Source organism: Heterocephalus glaber, unplaced genomic scaffold (assembly GCF_053883595.1).
Source record: "Heterocephalus glaber isolate CG9 unplaced genomic scaffold, H.glaber_assembly_v1.0 deba00001569, whole genome shotgun sequence".
In the NCBI taxonomy this organism is placed as follows: Eukaryota; Metazoa; Chordata; class Mammalia; order Rodentia; family Bathyergidae; genus Heterocephalus; species Heterocephalus glaber.
The window spans coordinates 1,544,282-1,561,091 of record NW_028258354.1 but is presented as its reverse complement, the minus strand read 5'-3'; the positions used below and the strand labels follow the sequence as shown (position 1 = coordinate 1,561,091).

The 16,810-nt window shown below is 41.1% G+C and overlaps 1 protein-coding gene across 1 annotated transcript; it reads right to left on the bottom strand.

Moving 5' to 3' along the window:
• Window positions 1–13,889: 13,889 nt before the first annotated feature.
• LOC101722626 (olfactory receptor 10P22) lies at window positions 13,890–14,827 on the bottom strand. The gene is given in 2 exon segments (XM_004861399.1): window positions 13,890–14,209; window positions 14,212–14,827. Coding segments are annotated over 2 exon segments (936 nt in total).
• Between the last annotated feature and the right edge of the window lie 1,983 nt (window positions 14,828–16,810).

The window sequence follows — 16,810 nt, the reverse complement described above, 5'->3', positions numbered from 1 at the left end:
CTTTTTTTTTTTCCTTAGAAAAATTGTAAAGATAGTACAAAGAGTCCCATATATCCCACATCAAGATTCTTGTACTGTTAACATCTTACATTATTATGGAATGTTTATTGTAATTCATGTGCAAATGTTGGTGTATCATTAACACTCATACATTATTTAGCTTTCCTTAGTTTTTAAAGAAAATTATTTTTATTAGTACATCCTGCCATTTCTTGGTCTCCTTCTCATTTGCAAAAGGTCTATCTCCCTGTTTCCTGTTATCTATCTTTTATTATCTTTAATTTATTTATACTTTGGGTATCTTGTAAAAGGGAAACCATGTAATATTTAAGCTTGTGTGTCTGATTTGCTTCACTTATCACTATGGTCTCAAGGTGCATCCATTTCCCTACATGATTCACGTTTATCTTTATTGCAGAGTTGTACTCCATTGTATATAAATGTCACACTTTCTTTATCCATTCATCTGTTGATGGACACATAGGCTTCTTTCAAGATTTAGCTATTATGAATTGTGCTGCTTTAAACAGGGGAGTGCATATATCACTGTAATATGATGCCTTTAACTCTTTCGGGAAGATACTTAGAAGGAGCATAGCTGGGTGAAATGGAATTTCTGGTCTTAGTTTGTTTTTTTTTTTTTTTTTTTTTTTTTGTACCAGGGATCAAACTCAGGTCCTTGAGCCTGCAAAGCAGGTGGTGGAACCACTGAGCTAAATCTCCGGCCCCTGGTCTTAGTTTTTTGAGGAATTTCCATACTGATTTCCATAGTGCTTATACTAGTTTATATTCCCACTGACAATATAGGATTCCTTTTTTCACACAGGGTCACCACCATTTGCTATTATTTGATTTTTTTTTTTTTTTTGAGACAGGATCTCTTTATGTGGTTCAGGATGGCCTTGAACTCACTAGGTAGCCCAGGATGGTCTGAAATCTATGACAGTCTCTTGCCTCAGCCTCCAGAGTGCTGGGGATGGTGGTGTAAGATGGAGTCTGTTGTTTTGATACTTCCCACTGGTCAGTTATATTGAACTTGTTTAATGTACTTATTGCTTTTTGTACTTCTTTTGAGAAGTATTAATTTCAGTTGCCCATTTTTTGGTTGTACTTTTTATTTTGGGGAGGTCAAATATTTTGAGTTCTTTATACATTCTGTATATTAGTCCTCTGTTCAGGGAGTAGTTGGCAAAATTTTTTTCTCATTTTGTAGGTTGTCTCTTCACTCTGTTGATTGTTTCTTTGCTGCACAGATGAGTTTACTTTGATGTAATCCCATTTGTTGATTCTTGGTGCTATTGGGGTTCTCTTCAGAAAGTCCTTGGCAGCCTATGACTTCAAGAGTTTTACTTATTTAGTCTTCCAGCAGGTTAAGTGTTTCTGTTTTAATATTTAGGTCTTTGATCCATTTTGATTTTAGTTTAGTTTAGTTTAGTTCAGGTGAAAGATTTAGTTCAGGGCCCACATTCAATCTTCTGCATGTGGATAGCCAGTTTTCCCAGAACCATTTATTAAAGAGGGTATCTTTTCTCCAGTGTGTGTTTTTGGCCCTTTTGTCAAAGATCAAATAGCTGAGTGTGCTTGGGTTATTTCTGCATCCTCTGTTCTGTCCCTTCATGTCTGTTTTTGTGTCAGTACCGTGCTGTTTTTATCACTGTAGCTTTATAATTTAACTTGAAGTCTGGAATTGTGATGCCTCCAGCTTTGCCCTTGTTACCCAGGGTTGTTTAGATTTTCTGGGTCTCTTTTGGTTTCATATGAATTTTGGGATTGTTTTTTCTAGATCTGTAAAGAATGCTGTTGGTAGTTTGATTGCGATTGCATTAAATATATATATGTTTTGGAAGTATGATTATTTTGACAATATTGGTTCTCGAACAGGAGATATCTTTCCATTTTCTGATGTTCTCTGTGACCTCCTTTTCAGAGTACTATCATTTTTGTTGTAGAGGTCTTTCACTTTCTTGGTTAGGTTAATTCCTAAGTATTAATTTTTTTTTTTTATGGTACCAGGGATTGAACTCAGGACCTTGCACTTGGGAGGCAGGCAGTGGCACCACTGAGCTAAATCCCAGGTCCAGTATTTAATTTTTCTTGATGCCTCTATGAATGGTATTGTTTTTCTAATTTTTTTTTCTCAGTGGGTTCATTATTGGTGTACAGGTACGCTACTGATTTTTTGGTTGATTTTATGTCCTTCTAGATTGCTGAATTTGATTATTAGTTCTAGGAGTGTTTTGGTGGAATTCTTTTGTGTCTTCTACGTAATGCTTCATGTCATTTGCAAATAATGATAATTTGTCTTGTTTTTTCTATACATATCTGTTTTATTTCTTTCTCTTGTCTAATTGCTCTGTCTTATGTTTCGAGTATTATATTGAACTAGAGTGGTGATAGTGGACATCCTTGTTTTGTTCCTGACTTTAGAGGGAAAGCTCCAGCTTTTCTCCATTTAATGTGATGTTGGTAGTTGATTTGTAATAAGTGGCTTTTATCAGATTGAGATAAGGTCCTTCCCTATCTGTTTTCTTCAGAATTTTAACCATGAATGAATGTTGGATTTTGTCAAAGGCTTTTTCTGCATCTATTCAGATGATCATGTGATTTTTGTCCTAGTTTCTGTTTATGTGTTATATTACTTTTATTGATTCCCATATGGTGAAGCATTCTTGGATTCCTGGGATGAAGTCTACTTGATCATGATGCATGATCTTTTTGATGATTTGTTTTAGTTTATTTGCCACTAATTGAGGACATCTGCATCTATTTTCATTAAAGAGATTGGCCTGTAGTGCCCCCCCCCCCTTTAATGTCCTTTTCTGTTTTTGGAATCAGGGTAATGCTAGTTTTCAGGAATGAGTTTGGGGGTACTTCTTACCTTGCAATTTCATTGAAGAGTTTGAGGAGTATTGGCATTATATCCTCCCCAGAGGTCTTTAGAATTAAGTGGTGAATCCATCATGTCTTAGGCTTTTCTGCTTTAACTTCATTTTCTATTACTGCTTTAATTCCATTTTCTGTTATTGGATTGTTCGGAATTTTTATGTCTTCTTTTTTCTGTTTTGGTAATTCATGTGGATGTGGGAATCTGTCCATTTCTTCCAGATTCTCCAAATTTTGGAGTACAATTTTTCAGAGTAGTTATTAACAATCTTCTGGGTTTTGGCAGTGTCCATTGTTATTTTACCATATTCATTTCTAGTTGCATTGATGAGGTTCTTTCTTTGTTTCTTTTGATAAGTTTGGCTAAGGGTTTGTCTATTTTATTTATTCTTTCAAAGAACCAGCTTTTTGATTCATTGATTCTTTGTATATTTTTTAGTCTTTAATTAATTTTTGCTCTGATCTTTATTTCTTTTTTTATACTAGGTTTAGGTTTGGACTGTTCTTGTTTTTCTAGTGTGTTGAGATGCATCATTAGGTTATTTTATTTGTGCTCTCTCTGTTTCTCTACTGTGAGCATTCACAGCTATAAATTTCCCTCTTAGGACTGCTTTCATTGTGTCCAATAGGTTCTGGTATTTTATGAAGGTGGTATTGGGGCAGGAGGCTAGGGCATAGCTAAGACTAGCCAGGAAAGTAGGTGTAACCTGTTAATTACAAAATCCCAGAACACATGCACAGAACAGTTCCCAAAGCCCTGTATGTGGACTTCTCATGAGAACTTGAGCAGGTTTTTGATAGAATTGTTGCATCTGGGGGACGAACACTGTTGCTCTGTTGTCTGAGCATCCCACTGAGATGGTAACTCAGCCCCAATAATAAATTAGAGGGAGGGGCCGGGGATTTAGCTCAGTGGTTCTGGTGCCTGCCTCGCAAGCACAAGGACCCGGTTCAATCCCTGGTACCAAAAAAAAAAAAAAAAAAAATTAGAGGGACAAAGTTTAGTGAAAGAAAGACATTTTATTTGTGAAGAGGAAAAAGAGGGAGAAAGGAAAGAGAAATAGCTACTCTGATAAGAAAGAATCAAGGTAGGGGGCTCTAGAAAGATGGAGGACCTGTAGGCCCTTTGCTCTCAGCTGTTTTTAGAGGGGTAGTGAATCACTCTTTCCTTTCTACCCCGAACTTGCCACAACATGATTAGCTTCTGAGCACCTCTGCCTAACAAGATTTCTTCTGGTGGTCTATGTGCAGCTTCTTTCTGTCTACTTGTCCTTGATGTATCTTTTAAGGCCTTATCTTTGGGGTGGGTGGTTAGTTGGCATGGTTTGCTTAGAGTTAGTAAAGGGGCATGTGGATATCAGTTGTATTCTATAATGGCCCTAGAGTGAATAATATAGTGAGTGTAGAATGAATACACATGTATATAAGTGTATATGATAGTGCATAGGTGTGAGTCCATACTGTCTTAAAGTCAGTCGGGTGCTCCTCATTCCCCTATATTTTAGTGGAGATGAGGGTGGCTTATTGTTTGTCCACCTGGCTTTCTCGCTGTCCTGCCTATCAGCTCTTTTTCTGGTCTCTTGGATTGGACCCTCTCGCTGTGTTGTAAGAAGAGAATTTCTACTGACTATAACAGCATCAACAGACCCAATCATAATCCTTACGGATTATATTATACTGCTATTTGTGGTTCATTAGGGATGTAGTGTGTGGGAGGAAGGAGAGAGGAAGGGAAAAAGGAAGGAGCTATGTCAGTGGGAAGAGAAGGAGGTAAGAGAAATGTTAAAAGGTGAAAAATAGGAAGTCAGACTGTTGGACTCTGTCAGACTCTGTTTTTATAGTTGGGGTAAAGGGCAAGTGTTGAGGGGCTCTGAGAGAGCATTTGTATAGGCAGAAGGATGTATGCAGATGGGTGGAAGTGTGTGTATTTAGAGATTGAAGGAGGCGGTGAGACTGTTGAAACCTACTAATATATTTGTAGGTTATTTTGTTTGGATGCTCTAAGCTCAATTTTGTGAAGCATTACCCTGACATGTCCTTGAATAGGACTGTTTAATTTATAGCAGTGGTTAATTCTTATTCTCTAATGCTCATATACAGGGCCCTGTTACATGTATTCTGTACGACAGGTGGAAAGGAGGAGGGGGAAGGCAAAGAGATGAGAAAATAAGGAAGAGAGGAGAAAAAAGAATAGGGAAGAAAGGAAGTAAAAGATAAAGAAGGTCTAAAAGAAGAAGCAGGTCAAAAGGGAAAATCTTAATAAAGTGAAATAATTAAAACAATATCAATAAAGAAGCAAGAACTCAAGAACTAGAAGAAAAAAATAAAAAATGAAAACAGAGAAAACCCCTTAAGATAACCCAGATCAAACAAACAAGGAAACAACAGCAGCAACAACAAAAAAATAAAAAAAATTAAAAACAAAACCTTTACACAGTTGGTATAGAATTAACCCAGAGGAGCACCCTATACATTGAAGTTTGATTGTGAGCAGCCAACAGTTTCCCACTGTGGGCCAGTCAATTGCCTGCTAGAAGCAGTGAGGGTTGTTGCTCCTTCTCGATCTGAGTTTTGGCTGCAAGCTGTGCTCCAGATGTGACCCACTGTAGGCCTTCATGGTGATCTCAAGATCTGATTGCCTCAATCAATTTGTGGGGCAGCAAATGTGGTAAAGTTTTTCATCTCCTGATTCTCCAGTTCTCCCTTGACCTCTGCCTGTGACCTCACACTCTTGCTTCCTTCACTGCCTGGCAAATAATTGTGGTCATCTGTGCGTCGTCCTACTGCAGGCTTTTCTTACATAGTGTATGACCAGAAAACTTCAGCCAAGGGTTCATTCTTGGTCTCTATGCCCACAGTTGTCTGTCTCTCAGACCTGACTGTAGAACCTAGGGCCACCTCCAGACTTGGCAGAGGGCCACCTTTGCCATTGCTACCTGAAGAATTTTTAGTGTTTTGGGAAACAATGGAAGAGCTCCTGCTCTGTTCTGGCTTCCCTGACTTGTCCTCTAACGTGGGTGCCTTCTCTCTTCTCACAGCCCCCCCCCCCGCCCCTGCTCAACTCTCTGAGTACTTGTGGCAGTCCTAGGTCTCCCTGCCCTCTGCAGTCCCCGAGGAAATGCTTTTCCATCACTCTCTATGGGAGTTCCACGGCAAACATGGGTGGCGCACTGACTGCACACTACTGTTGGATTTAAGGAGAAGGGGCAATTTATTTATTTGTTTATTTATTCTGGGGAAGGCTTCTCTCTCCCCAGAGTCCTGCTGCTTGCAGGTGCTGTAGTACTACTGTTTTCAGGACCCAGGTACATGACATTTTGCCCCACCCATTCTTCTGCTTTGGCTTTCTTTGAACCCCTGGCTTGCATTATCTTACTCTTTGTGCCTGATAGAAAGGTTAGAGTGATTTTCTCTTGTCTTGGTTATGAACTTTTTGGCCAGTGCTCTTGTTGTCTGTATGAAGGAACAGATTAAAAAAAAAAATCACTGTGCTTTGGAAGTACTTCCTCCTGCTCATATGTTTTAATCACTCTTTCTTAAGCATTCCCTGAGGTGATGGGAGAGACCAACATAGGATCATAGGTCCCCACAGTCCAATTTGGGATCGTAGATCATACCATCAGTATGCAGGTTCTGAAGATTAAAATAGAGCTACCATTATGACCCAGTACATAACCAAAAGAAATGAAGTCAGCACCACATAAAGATATTTGTATTCTTATTTTTATTGTAGCATTATTTATAATAACCACTATCTGGAAATGAATTAAGTACACATCAACAGAAAAATAAATTAAAAAACTATAGAGCTATAGTATGTATGTACAAGGGACTACTGTTCAACCTTTAAAAATGAGATCCTGCCATTTGCCACCCCCTGAACTTCATGCTATACTTATCCTGCATGGGCCTAGCTCTTGTGCTGAGGACTGGTTCAACCATGGGAAGCAGTGTTTTCCTCTTTATCCATCCTGTGCCACCTTTTCTGAGCTCATTTCCCTCAGAGCTCCACACGTCTAGGCAGACTTCTCATGTCTGTGCCTTTTCACAAGCTGCTCTGACAGACATTTCCACATGCATCTTACTTACCATGTCCACCTGGCAAACTCCTATTCACCATGCAAGACTCAACTCAAGGAAATTTATCTAAAACACATTTCATTACTTCCTCCTTTATGCCACTACCATTATACACCTTTTTGCAGTGAATTGTAATTATTTTTCATATTTCTTCATCTACTTCTAGCTGTTAGTGCCCTGAAGCCAGGGAAAGAGAACTGAGTCCCCATCACTCCATAATTAACTCAATAAATATGACTGAATGAATCATTCAAGGATGATGTTAGACAGTCATTTCATAAACTCTAAAGCACTATATAAAATTTTATTTACTAAACTACTAAACTTCATGTTTTAATTAACTTTCAGGGGGGTTCAATTTTTGAAAATGGTAAAATTGAAAATTCTTTTTTTGTTGTTCTTTTGGGGTTTTTTTTGGTACCGGGGATTGAACTCGGGACCTTGCGCTTGCAAAGCAGGCAGCAGCACCAATGAGCTAAATCCCCAGCTAAAACTGAAAATTCTTGTATTAGGATCATAAGAAGAGAAAATTAAAGCCATATTTTCAGAAAAGTATAGATTTTCTTTGCAAATAAAAGTAATCCAAAAAGAAAATTCTAGTATTAATGAAAAAGGATTTAATATCTAATATTTTTTCAATGTCAAGTATTTCAAAATATGTATAGTACTACTGGAGCTCTCATATGGACAATGTGCACATATTGAGATCAGACACCCTGTGGCTGGTTAGGTATCTTGAGAGGACACAACAACAGAGTCTAGACAGAAGTAGCTATGTACATAGGAACAGAAGTTCGAATCATTGTGGAGAGATGAACCCTCATTAGCTCCACAGGCTACTCACTCTCCAACTCCCAAGGGCTACTCCTTGAGCTTGCTGTGTTCCTTAGGCACATGAACAGCTCCATGGGCCTGTTGTCCACAGTGGGCAGCAGGGTGTGCAGGAGCTGCCATGCCAGCCTGTTTGCCAGGAATTTGATTGCAATGAAAACAAAATACAATCTAATGGGGAAGACAAGTCAATCAACAGGCAACTCTGATTTTGCAATATTAGATGTAACGTGTACAAAAGATAACAGCAAGATAGGATATCAAGGAGCACAAAGGAGAGGCCCCTATACCGGGCTAAGGGAAATGGAAAATGTTCCATGGAGGAAAGAGTAACTTAGCTAAGGTCTAAATAATAAGTTATTTGGGGGAAAGAAATAAGATAATGTTAAAAAATAAATCTAAGCACATTAAGCCTTTCGAGAGTTTATTTGAGCATTCAGCCATTCATGAATTGATCAGTACAGGACTGCAAGAATTTTAGCAATCCATTGGGAAGGGCAAGAGAAGAAATTTACAAAGTATTAATGGAAGCAAGACAAGAAAACATAGCTGATTGGTTAGAGTGGCAAGTCCCTATTTAGAGATTAGGTGGCAGTTTTTGATTGCATAGGAACTTTTTTTGAAGGCAATATGGAGATTCATGCAGTCGGGAGAGTTGCCAAATAATGGGGCAGAAGCAACAAAATGAGTCAATTTACAAATGAACAAAATGGATGGGAAAACTATATATTCTTTTAGCACATTAAAAAATCCAAGAGACTGGAGCAGTGGTGTGTTGTTATATATTTAATGACCAAGTTTACAGAAAAGAAAAATAATCTTATTGTTTGTCTATTTCTGTGATGTAAACACTACAGCTACAGCCAATTATGAGAAGTGCTAGACCCACCCCAATCTAATGGCAGGCGCCAATTGATTTTTCTTTGGTTTTGTTTTTTGCGACAGGGTCTTGCCATGTTGTTCAGGCTGGTCTTGAATTCACTATGTAGTCCAGGCTGGCCTCGAACTTGCGGCTATCCTCCTGCCTCAACCTCCAAAGTGCTGGGATTACAGGCATGCAACACCACATCCAGCTTTCCAATTGATTTCTTTTCTTTGTTGTTTTTGGTACTGGGGATCAAACCCAGGACCTTGAGCTTGCAAGGCAGGTGCATTGCCACTGAGCTAAATCCCTGGCCCTGGCCAGTTGATTTTTAAATAAAAGGGAACAGAATGTGCCAAGGTGCAGAGGTGAGTCAGAGCATGGCACACTCCAGGAAATGGAAACATTCATTATGACTAGGTATAGTGAGCAAAGGTAAAGTGACAAGAAAGGAGGGAGAGGGCTGGGGATTTGGCCCAGTGGTTTCACCGCCTGCTGCACAAGCGCAAGGACCTGAGTTCAATCCCTGGTACCAAAAAAAAAAAAAAAAAAAAAAAAAAAAAAAGGAGGGAGGGATACCCAGTAACAAACTGTTGGGGTTTTAAAGAGATCCAATTAATCATGTGTTAGTCCATTTTCATCGCCATCACAAAATACCTAAGTCTTGCAAACTTGTGAAAGAAAGCTGTTTGTTTAGCTCATAGTTTTAGAGGCTGAAAATCTAAGATTAGGTAGCCCCATCAACTTGACCTCTGGCAAGGGCGCCATAGCTACAAGATGTCATGGGAGATACATCATGGCAGGAGCATGTGTGAGAGGGAAAGGTCACAAACAAGATGAGAAGTCACAGGGCAGGGATGGATCAGTCTCACTTTTTTATAACACCCCTTTCAGGAGAAATAACTCAGGGCCCCACAAGTGCTACCTCAACCCCTTCCATGGATGGCACTCACAATGATCCAACAACATTGAACTGGGCACCACTAACTAACATCCCACAGAGGACCATGCTTCCAACACATGGACATTTGGGCAGCACACTCAAGCCATATCACAAGGCTTGTCTTCCCTTTGTGTTCTCTATCAACTAGGAAATGGAAGCTGAAGTTAGATTGGGACCAAAACATCAGCTTTATTGCTAGTAAAGCTGAGTTGGAGGATGTGGCTTGAACCTAAAGTCAAGGTGAGCTTTCTACTCCCTGCCTTTATCCACCACCCTCAACTATAGGAAGAGGATCTGTACACATCACTCCATGTGGGGGCTCACCACTTGAGAGAGAAAAGAGTATGGGCAGGCAAAGGCAGGCAGCCTGATAAAACAATCCAAAGAGCAAAAATCCTCTGGATAGTAGCATCGGTAAGTTAGGTTACTCCCATACCAAGAAGAAGCAGTGAGGAGCCAGAGAGAAATGCAAGATGCGTTTCTACATGAAATTCTCCTTGAGAGTGGAATAAAACAGCTCTTCACCTTGTGGGAAACCCAAGGATCTGTATAATTAGGAGTGCCTCACTTATATACAGTTCAAATGATGAAGAAGTTGGGGGTCACTTAGAAACATGGGTTCACATCCCGAGTGATATGATCAGATTTGAGTTTCTAAAAGATTGTTCAAGTTGTGGTATAGAGAATATATAAGTGCGGCAGAAAAAAGAAACACAGAGACCCTGAACAACTTTCCTTAGCTAATGCAGCTAAGAAGTAACAGACTTGTTTCCAACTCTAGACCTCACAGTTTTAACCTCACAGTATTCACCCTGTTACTTCTCCCTCTGTTTTTTAAAAAAATTTTATTTTGTATTTTAATTTTTTGGTACCAGGGATCGAACGTGGGACCTTGCTCTTGCCAGGTAGGCGGCAAAACCACTGAGCTAATTCCCCGGCTCTTCTCCCTCTGTTAACATCAAAAGCTTTCCTCACAGTCTATCGAAGTTGCTTCCTGGATAAGAATCCAACTTGCCATACACTTTACATTGTTAGTAGCTGTGAGTGGGAAAAAGCTTTCATCAACAGACTTCTACAGAAGCTAAGAGGGCAAAATTAGTGGTTTCCCTCAACTCTGATGGCGGGATACAGGCCTGTGCCCACAGCTGGTCCTAGTGGATGCTATGTCGAGGTGCAGGTGATGGAAAAAAGTGGGAGAAAGTTCAGAATTCATACTGGTGACGGCAGGGTTTGGGTGCCAGGGCCCAGGAACACCCGTGCATGGCAGGGATGTCTCCGGAGGCCAGTGCTGGGCAGGTCGGCAGCACCTTCGCAGACCACCTTAGTGTGACCTTGGTTGCAGCACTGGCCTTTCCACTGCCCTTGACTCCCAGCATTTACTAAGCCCCCTTCTCCAGAATGTGTAGAGCACAGTCAGAGTCACATTCAGAGTCACTTTCACTTGGGTATTTCTCACCCACCCTTTGTCTTCTCTCCCATTGCCTCTAGAGAATGACCCATCTGTTCCTTTTGAGTTACCCCCTCAAAGCTTGCACCAGAATTTCCTGTATGCCAGATCTCTTCTCCAAGTCCCACATACATCTCTCCTTTACTTCTTTTCAACATGGCACATTTAAATGTTTTAATAACTTTAGGGGAATTAAAAAAATAAAGTCCAAAAATTTTAAGACATCTGCAAATCTTGATAGAGGTTATGATTCAAAGTCCATAAGAATATAAATGACAATACTAGAAACTATACCAGTAAGTGAAATAGATTACTTAACACTTCATTATCTACCAAGCATGTGCTAAGCAATTTTCTTCTATCTATACAGTCATCTATTTAATAAGTATTTCTTGAACATCTACTATGTGCCAAGCACTATTCTATGCACCAAAAATACACTGGTGCAAAACACAGGGAACATTCCTGCCCCATGGGAAACTACATTTTAGCAAAGGGATGAAAATCATAAAAAATAAAGAAGTGATTTCAGGTAATACAAATAATTCTGTAGTAAAGACTGACAGGAAAGCTACTTTTAATATTTACAACAATCATGTGAAACTCAGAAACCATCTTAATCATGCTTTGAGATAAGGAGGGCCAGTGCTCATGCAGGTACCAAAAATGGAGCTGTGGCCATCAAAGGAAGGACTCACATCAGAGGAAACTGCTGTTTCCCAGGGGTATCCTTCTTCCCCAATGGAGGAGATCAGAGCTTTCTGCTCAGACCCTCACCTCTACCTGCAGTCCCACCATTGCTGGAACAGCCCCTGGGGTTAGAGTCATCAGGTTTCAAAACAAAAATAGAGGGCAGCTGGTTAAATTTGGATTAATTCAGTATAAGTATGACCCAAATATTTCACCAAAAAAGATTAAAGCAGCTGGATCTGTCTGGCTAAATATTTCAGGAGACATACTTGGACTAAAACCTTGCCTGTGTTTTATTTCACCACGAGGATAAGAGAAGCCTGAAGGCACCTAGGGCTGAGCCAGTCCAGTTCCCTCAGGTCCTCCTGATTTTTCCCCCAAGCTCAGCTCAGAACAAAAGAGAAAAAAGGTGAGGTCTCTTTGTCTTTGTCTTCTTCAGACAGCAACTGCATCAGAAAGTGCTTCCTTGGAATTAATTTTGATGCCTCCTGTTATATTTCCAGTCACAATCTAGCTTACTCTGCCCTCGATAAACTGAGGAAAAGGAACTTCACGTCCTTGCCATCAGATCCTTTGCTTCATAAGAATATTAAATGTCTATCTGGACCCTCCCCATTCTCTTCACTGGGGTGTTGAATTCCAACTCATTCCTGATTCTTAGTCCAAATGTTTCAGAAACATTTTGGCTCAGCAATTCCACTTTAGAATTTTAAGCTAAGAAAAGCAAAAATAAATGTATAAAGATATAAGTGTAACAAAATCTATCTCAACAGCATTTAAAAAATTTTTTTTCTTTTGGTACCAGGGATTGAACTCAGGACCTTGCACTTGTGAGGCAGGCAGCAGCACCACTGAGCTAAATCCCCAGCTGAATAACATTTATGACAAAAGATTTTGATTTCAATGAGTTTGATTAAAATTACAGTACATCCTTAGAGTAGAATACTAAATCACGATTAAAATCATGATTAGAATTCTCTTAATATGATACAACATTACAGTGTAGCTTAAATGTAGGTAGAAAATTACATTACAGGTCAATTTAGATAATATAATCTCATTTTTAGTTTTTAGAAATATGCACATATATATGTAGAGAGAGAAAGAGAGAGAGAGAAAACAGACTACATTATTAACACCAAAATGTTACTAGTTGTTTTTTTTCTGGATGCAAAATTCCCTGCAATAAACAGTGCTATTTTTGTAAATGGGGATGAAAAATCAATGGCTAGTTAAAGACCCTCATTATCGTGCCTTGAGAATGATTTCCCTACTTGCATCCCCTTCCCTCCTGTGGCTTATAGCTGAAAGAGAGTTTGTGAACAGGCAAGACCTGGCATCCTAAGAAAAGTGAAAAGGTGCTGGATCCTCTGGCCAGCAAATTAAGGTGGAATCCAAGTACAGTTTTTTGCAAGAAAAAAAGTGACAATTTGAGAGTCTAAGCACCAGATCAGGCCTTTTGATTCCATTTACATATGAAAGAGGGATGTTAATGTCTACCCTAAGACCTGAGGGGAAGTGAAGAGCAGTCTGACAAGACATGGGAGAACTTGAGTAGCGAACACTAACATCTCAGGAATCCTGGAGCTAGCTAGCTAGATAGATAAGAGGCAGTTAAGAGTGAAATACCAGGACAGATGCTGCTCCATCTAAAGTAGCATGAAGCAAGATTCAGTGCCTGAAATTCCAAAGTCGGTGAACTGATCCCAGCCCATGTTCCTTCCCTGTCACCTCAAACACCAAGGCTAGACTTTGCAGCTGGAGTAAATATTTTGTTGCAGCAAAGTTGACTGATGTCAGAAAGAAGTTTGCAATGAAGAAAGGCTTCTGAGGGAAGACTAGGAATTGCTAGGTCATCATACATGACTATCACAGCAGCCTTCCTTCCTCAACTTCCCAACTTCAAGTGTGTTTGCCCAGATCTGTACCTGCAGTCAAGTTAGGTCAAGGACATAAAAACAGACTTTAGAAGCCAAGCCCTGAGCAGCATATCTGTGCCTTGGAGCCTTGCTCTGGGTGGAGCAAGGAGCCCACTCACACTAACACACAGCAGGCCAGACCCTGTGGACTGCAGGTCCAAGCTTCCCCCTTCTCCTTGAAAGTGGCCAAGGATCAGACCCTTAGCTCCAAGAACTCAGGAGGGGAGTGGGATGTCAAGGGCTCCAGAGGAACCTATTCGTGAGCCTCCTCATGGCCCCTGTGACCTCCTTGTTTCTCAGAGTGTAGACAAAAGGATTGAACATAGGGGTGACAACTGTGTAGAAGACAGCAATGATCTGGTCCATGTCTGGAGAAGAGGCTCCTTCAGGCCTCAGATAAGCCACAGTCACAGTTCCAAAAAACAGAATGACCATAGACAGATGGGAGGAGCAGGTAGAGAAGACTTTTTGACGACCCTGGGATGTTGCTACTCCAAGGATGGTGACAAGAATACAGGAATAGGAGGCCATGACCAGCAAGAAAGGGGTCAGGAAAAGGCTATTGTGATGGCAAGGTCCCCCACTTCACCCCGGAAGGTGCTCCCAGTAGCCAGTCTCAGCACAGGCAGGATGTCACACAAGAAGTGGTGGATGGTGTTGGCACCATGGAAGGGCAAGGTGAAGATGCAGACGGAGTGAGTGGTGCCAGTGATGACACCCATGAGGTAAGAGGCTCCCACCATGCAATTACATGCTCCCTGGTTCATCATGGTGGTATAATGCAGTGGCCTGCAGATGGCAGCATAGCGGTCATAGGCCATGGCAGTGAGCAAGCAGCACTCAGTGACCCCAAAGCAAGAAAAGAAATACATCTGGGTGAAGCAGCTGGGAAGTGGGATGGTGGGGTGAGTGGACCAGAGATCGATCAGCATCCTGGGCACAACGGTGGTGGTATAGAGGATCTCCACCAGGGAGAAGTGGCGAAGGAAGAAGTACATGGGGGAGTGGAGGGCAGGGTCAGCCAGTGTGAGGACAATGATCAGGGAGTTGCCCAGCAAGGTGACCATGTAGATGCAGAGCACCCCCCAAAAGAGGGGGACCTGGAGGGAAGGAAAATCTGAGAACCCCAACAGAATAAACTCAGTCACTGCTGTGCCATTGTCACCAACCATGTTTCCAAAGTCAGACTGTAATAAGGAGCTGGAGAAGGTCTCACACAGCACCAGGAGGCAAAGAAGCAAAGACAAGGACTTTGGGAAGAAAAGTGTGGGAAAGTCCACAAGAATGTCCTAGTTCTCAAAACTAGGATGGGGGATCATGTGGCCTGTTGGTGTCTTCTTCCCAGAAAAGTGTTGCAAGTAGAAGGATAAGAAAAAAGGCAGATTTCCCTGGAGGCTGGGTACTGGTGAACACCAGGATTTTTTTCCCCACTTAACTAGGGGCTGGTTCTTAAGAGTAAAGAGCTGGGAATGGAAGGACAGCTCCACTTAAGAAAGGGTTAAGAATATGAGAAGAAAATGGGGGCCAAACAGAGTAAATGAAGCTGGAAGAAGACAGGAGTAAAATTGGATCCATTGTGAGGCAGAGAAGGAAAAGGAATGAGAGAGCAACAGCACAGGAGAGAAAGAGACACAAGATATAAAAGATCACAGTGAGACATCCTGCGGGGCTTTTACTTGGAGAGGTCCCCACGGCTCTCAGAGTGCCCCTCCCCAGCAGTTCATCACAACAGCTTGGTCTCCCCAGAGCCTGATTCCCAGAGCAGAGGGTAGGGAGGGAAATCAGATAGGGGAAGATGAAGAATGGGGGAGGAAGTGGTTTCCACTTGCCATACCAGAATGCTTAAATTCTTGCCAGCAGGCCTGGGTCTGGAGCATCCTGGCATGTGTCCAGGGTCCCTCTGCTGGGTTTGAAGGGAGTGGGGCTCATAAACCTAGTGTTCTAAATCCCTGGTCAGTTGATGCAAACTGGATTGTTTGGCCCAGTTTCCTTAAGGGCTGCCTCCTGCCCTATCTGTTCTCAGCCTTCTCTCCCACGCCTGGAAAGCACTTAAAAAATGTTTTTGCAATATAGTGCTAATCCTCAAAGAAAATAGTTATTGAGATAGTTACTGAGTCTGACTTCTGGAAGACCAACTCCACCCAAGTTTTGACTATCACCCAGCTTCTGAGAGACACTGCAGTGTCCTGTGAACTTTAGAAATGAGAAACACTCTCTTAGAGATGCAGCTGGGGATGGCAAAGGTGACCTGAAAGGATGACATGAGTAATGATGGTTCAAAGTCTAAAGATCACAGAGGAAGCCAAGTGCTTTGAAGTTTGTGTATTGATTAAATGAGAAGTTTTTCTCATTGCCACAGTTTCATGCCCTATTTAGTGCTCTAGGAAGCTTCCTCTAATTCAAGGCAGCCTATGATTTTTAGATTATTTTCTTTCTCATTTTGTGAAAGTTTTAAAGTATTTCAGCTGTGCCCACACTTGTAATTGAATCATTCAGGTTATTGGAGACAGAAAGATCATGAGTGTGAGCCCAGACTGAAAATTTAATGACATAAGAGATACTGTGTCAAAATTAAAAAATATAGGTTCCACCACTCCCAGCCGAGAGCAAGGGGCTTCCGGGCCACCATTCTACTGCTCCCAGCCCAGAGGTGGAGGCTTCTGGGCTGCTGTTCTACTGGTCCCAGGCCAGAGAAGGTGAGCTGCATGGGCATCAACAGCATCCCCCCCCCCCCGAAATGAGAAGACACATAAACAAGTCCCAGAACCAGACTTCCAGATCACCTACAGCAACCCCAAAGGGAAACGAGATGGAAAACTCTGATACTTAACCACCTGGACTCCCTGAACTGGCAACAAAAGAGGATCTGGAAAAATGAAATCAGAAATAATTTCTCAGATAACAGCAGAGATTGTGCCCATAGTGCAAGACATTATTAATAAATCCAGAGAGGACACAGATAAAAAAATAGAGGAGTTGAGGAACATGATGGAATTCCAACATAGGAAACAAATGGAATCCATAAAACAGATGCAAACAGATTTCCAGGAGATTAAAAACTCCATTGAAAGTCTATGCAGCAGAATGAACCAATGTGAGGACAGAATTTCAGATATAGAAGATAAGATTGCAGTAAGGGACTCCGAGAAATCAAT